This window comes from Belonocnema kinseyi, chromosome 2, assembly GCF_010883055.1.
Source record: "Belonocnema kinseyi isolate 2016_QV_RU_SX_M_011 chromosome 2, B_treatae_v1, whole genome shotgun sequence".
Classification (NCBI taxonomy): domain Eukaryota; kingdom Metazoa; phylum Arthropoda; class Insecta; order Hymenoptera; family Cynipidae; genus Belonocnema; species Belonocnema kinseyi.
Window position 1 is genome coordinate 81,022,596 of NC_046658.1, and position 5,311 is coordinate 81,027,906.

A 5,311-nucleotide genomic window follows, 5' to 3' on the forward strand; every position below is an offset into this window, starting at 1 on the left:
AGACAGACGCCATCGTAAAAACTTGATTTTTGGATTCAGGGGGTCTCGAAACGTGGAGATCCGTTGAAAAACTGTGGTGTCAAATTTCGGACAATTCTAATACTTTCTCAATTATAAATGATGAGAATGTAAAAAAGACCAATTTTTAAAAAGTACATTAATTTTGAAGTAAAAAATAGAAGAAAAAAAAAGAAATTTTAACAAAATACAAGAATTTTCAACCAAAAATGAAATGTTCACTTTTCAGTCAAAAAAAATGTAACAGATAAAACATAATTATGAACCAAGATGATTAATTTAGTATCGGAAAAGTTAAATTTTAAAACTAAAAAGATTAATTTTCTTTAAAAAAATACAAATTTTCAATCAAAAATGGAAAAGATTATAGTTCAGTAAAAAAAAATTAAATTTCAACAACAAAAAATGAATTTTCAACACCGGAATTATGTATTAATTTTCTACTATAAAGACATCTTTAACAGAATGGTTTAATTTTTAACCGAACAAATGTTTTTTCAAGTAAAATTAATCTTCAACAAAGTAGTTCAACTTTCAACCCAGAAGTTGCAAGTTCAACATATACAAATTTCTCGGTCAAGAAGGAAAAGAAAGTTCATTCAAATTGTTGAACTTTCATGTCAAAAGACAAGCTTTCTGTAAACCAGTTGAATTTTCAATCCGAAAAAAGGAAAGTTCATCCAAGAAGATTATTTTTGTACCAAAAATAGTAAAGTTGAATTTTTAGTTGAAATTAATTTTATATAAAAAGAAGAAATTCCATGATTTTTTAACGATTTTGTTTAAATCCCTGACCAACGTCTATAATTCTTTTACTTGCAAATTTCAAACAGACTTCGCAGTTTCAGAATTTCTTTTTAGATGTTTAGATAGTTCATAGAACTATGGCTGTGAAGACATGAAAAATAGAAGTATTTCGAGGGTTGTCTCAAATTTCACAGGAGGTTCTAATACAGAATTCAAACGATAATAATTAAGTGTAAACATCTTGAGTTTATTGCAGTACAGCGATCAAAAAAATTTTCTTCGCAGAAGTCAATAGAGTCGAAATAATACACATATTATCATCATACTCGCGTTATTTTTGTGTGAAAAAACATTCGTGGAAATACTGTCAAAGCCTAACTCTAACTTCTATTTTTACAGACGACGATTCATTAACTCGAGTAATTATATTTTATCGCGATACTTTCAACCTGGCCAATTTCCATAATTGGCGTAGGCGATAGTAAAAATTCGAATATTAAATTATAAAAACTAATCTAACTTACCTAATGCGTTGTTCACTTAATTTTATTTATACATCATGACATCGGGAGACTGGTACATGCACATGTACGCATCGCAAAAAAGACGTTTTGCATGCTCTGGTAGCATTCGATCGTCAGACACTTTTGACAACTCTTTGGCTCCTTCCTCGCTCAACCAATATGGAAAGTCGGGACATGGCACCATTTCGGGAATATTATAGCCATTTTGTTCTCCTGGAACCGAAAAAAAAGATTCATTACTGTCAGATATAAGGGAAATTTTTTGGGGGATGAAAAAACACAATAAGCGATAGTGAATTTGTTTTCAGACTGTGAATCAATTTTTTTAAATCAGGGTGTCCCTCAAATCCTAAAAAAATTCCCTGACAATTCGAGGTTTTTTTCTGGGCATATCTAGATTTTCCATACATAATTTTTCTTGATAAGAAGCTATTCAAGTATTAATAAAAATGTTTCAAAGATTGGACTACATCTTTTCAACTGTATTGATATAACAAGCTTCACATACCAGAATGCTCCAAAAAGAAGGGAAATAAGAAGATTTATCACCAAAAGGAAGGAATGATTTTTTTAAATAAAATTAATTCTTGACATTCTTCATATTTCTAGTGGAAATATTGCATTTTTAGCAAAATAAATTAATTAAAAAAAAAAAAACGAATTTACGACTAAATATATGACTTTAAAGAAGTAAAAAATATATACATTAATATAATTATAATTAATAAATTTAACAAAATCTATATAGTTTAATATAATAAAACATTTATTTTGTAAATTAAAATTGAATAAAAAATTTTATAGCTTCAAAAAAATAGCACTAAAAATATCAATTTTCAATCAAAAATGGAATTCTTACATTTTAAGTTGAAAAGCTTATTTTTGAACAAAAAAAAGCGAATTTTGAAAAAAATAGTTAAATTTGCAACACAAGTATTTGAATTTTTGATTTAAAAAATCTGAAATATCAACAAAAAATGTAATATTTGATATTTCACCCAAAATGATTTTAATTTTAAATCATAAATAGTCTGGGGCGCACGACTATTGGTTCTCGTGCTCAACAGTATATTAAGCGCTCGACTTTTCTGCACAGACTATTTAAAACTAAAGGTAAAAGTATCGACAACAGTAATTTAATGATTGTGAATTCTCTTTTGTTAAAGCTCCTTCGGCTTTAACGAACACACTCTCATCACGTCTCTCGTGCTTCGCACTCGAGTTCATCCCTGAAATTTTATATCATTCCCATAAATGTATATTATTATAATTGGTACCTTGCATTGGTATTAAAACAGAGGAAATTTCATTGTCCGTTTAAAAAAATTTGAAAATATTTTTTGCAATTCATTTTGAATTCACCCTAAATTATTATTAGTTTATCCTAAATTTGTTTACATTCTTGTAAATTTACTCAATTCTATTCATTTGATAAAGTTTTTAAAAGTTTTTATTTCATTCATCTTGAAGTCTTTAAATCTCACCCTAAATTTGGAGGCATTTGATCAAATTCTTTTGAAGTTTTTAAAATTTTTCCCTAATTAATTTCAAACTCATTTTTGAATTTATTGAATTATGATTGTACAAAATGTAGAACTGATTTATTTTGAAAGTGGTTAGTTTAAATAAGTTTGTTTTGGAAATGTTATATTAAATTTTTTTAACTAATTGAAAATTGTACATTTCAGTATTTTTTCAAATATTATATTTATTTTATAAGATATTATCTTATAACTATTCAGCTTCTACGTTTTTAATTTTTTAAAGAATGGTTGCGTATCAAATTCCTTGATTCAGAAAGTGCGCTTTTAATACTTTGAATCATAATTTTTGTTTATTTGTCATGTTTTAAATTTGAAAATATAAATGAGAAAAAAAGCCTTTTTGGAGACTAAAAAACTGGTAAATTTTGGTATGCTATACATTTTGTTCGTATGAAAAAAATAGGTGAAGGGAATTTTGTAGCTACGTTTTGGAACATACGCCCTTATGAATATTTTAATTTGTCTTGTGCCGTTTCTCCAAACAGTCAATTTCATTATTTATAATGTTATTTTTTACGATTAAAACGAAAACCACGCGTTTTATCAAGGAATTATTTCAAAAATTTTTTAGATTTTTTTGGGTTAAACAACCTTTCTCTTATATCTTGTATTATTTTACCAAAAATGTAATTTTAAATTTTTTTAATGTTATTTACGATTAAAATTGAAACTACCAATCATATGAAAAAAACCATTAATAATAATTGTTGTTCTCTACGTTCAGTAAAAAAAAAATACGTTCGAAAGATTTACGTTTTGTATTTTCACTGTTTTTTTTTATAAATAAAACAAAAAACTACGTGTCATATAAAAAAGTGAATAATAACAAATTTGTAGATATTTTTTGGGTGCATAATTTTTGTCTCATAATTTTTTTCTTACCTTGCATAGTTTGACGACAAATAACAATTTTTTATGACTTTCTGTTTGATCAAAATTTTAATTATCAATTTTTCGAAAAAATTAAACAGTTGTTACGATAATGTTGTAGGGCTTTCGAAAATTAACATTTTACTTTTCAAGTACTATGAACAAGTGCACAGAGAATTTTTAGATCATGAAAAAATGTGGTCTCAAAATCTTTCAAAATACGCTCACTTTCAGAATTTTTATCCAAAATGGCTGACCAACGAACTTGGCATTTAACTTAGGATATTAAAAGAGTGTATCAAAAGCCAATCTAATAGTTTATTTTGTTCAAAAGTAAACGTGCTCATAGACAGACAGATATAAAGACAGACAGACACATTCGTAAAAACGTGTTTTTTGGTTTCAAGGGGTCTCAAAACGTGAATTTTTGACAAAAACTGGGAGGGGGGTCAAATTTTACACAAATCTAATACCTTCTCTGATGAGAATTTATCAACATGAAAAAATAACAAATTATTGATTAAATTTTTTAAAACCCCACACACGAGACGAAAAAGAAATTAAATGACAAAAGTTGTGATTCGAATGTGCCCACAAAGCGGGCAGATTTTTTTTTACTGTTAACCATGTTTTTCATGAATAGAGCCAAAACTATACATCCTATCATAAAGTGGTTGATAAAAAATTTGGAGATCTTTTTCAAATGCACAATTTTTATGTCTTCATCTTTTACCGTATTTTGTATAGTTTGGCCGAAAAATGTAATTTTTGGATTTTTCGTAATTTTGTATGCTGTCAAAATATGAAATTTTTATTTTTCAAAAAAATTTTTAAAATTGCTATGGTAATCTTGCAGGGCATTCAAAAAGCAACATTTTTCTTCTCTTGACTTTTTTTCATATCGTGCGTTATTTGGCCTGAAATGTTCATTTTCGTGTGTACTAGGCCAATCTAATAGATTATTTTTGTCAAAAGTTATCGTGTTCACAGACAGACAAACATTAATTTTGAACCAAATAGTTGCATTTTTATCCAAAAAAGATGCAATTTCTACCAAATGAGATAAATTTAAAAAAAAGCGAATTTTCGACAAAGAGATCTTAATCCCAGAAGACGAATTTTCCATCAAATAGGTGAATTTTCAACAAAACAGTTGAATTAAAAAAAAATGGGTTTTCAAGCAAAAATGACAGATTCTCAACCAAAATCATAATAGTAAACTTTTAAACTCAAAAGAATTACCATAACAAAAATCGGAATAGGTATGTACAATATCTCAAGTTTGTTATAAAAAATTTTTTCTTAGACCTTGCATATATCTAAATGGGTCAAAAAGGTTCTATTAATATTTCAAATTAAACAATTTTTCTCTGTTTGTAAAAGTAACTTTATAAAAGGACAAGTAATTTTTTCAGGGAACGCGTGTTTAACTATTTAATTAATGTTTTTAATTTGGCAAGTTTTAAGAAATAATTACAAGACATTCTTAGATATAATATTTTTCATTTTCATGCGCATAATAAGCGGGAAATCCCTAATGGACAAAGTAAGTAACGAGATAATTCTAAAAGAATGTGGTGCAGAAGAGACGCTAGTAGACACATGGGA

At 27.1% G+C, this 5,311-nt stretch overlaps 1 protein-coding gene across 1 annotated transcript in view; it reads right to left on the minus strand.

The window, feature by feature from the left end:
• Positions 1-991: 991 nt before the first annotated feature.
• The window catches only part of LOC117167706 (ubiquitin carboxyl-terminal hydrolase CYLD), a 35,814-nt gene continuing 31,494 nt past the window's right edge, over positions 992-5,311 (minus strand). Inside the window, exon 11 of the mRNA XM_033352839.1 lies at positions 992-1,502. Within this exon, the coding sequence (XP_033208730.1) occupies positions 1,312-1,502 (191 nt within the window). The 3' untranslated portion in view covers positions 992-1,311. The remainder of the gene's footprint in view (positions 1,503-5,311) is intronic.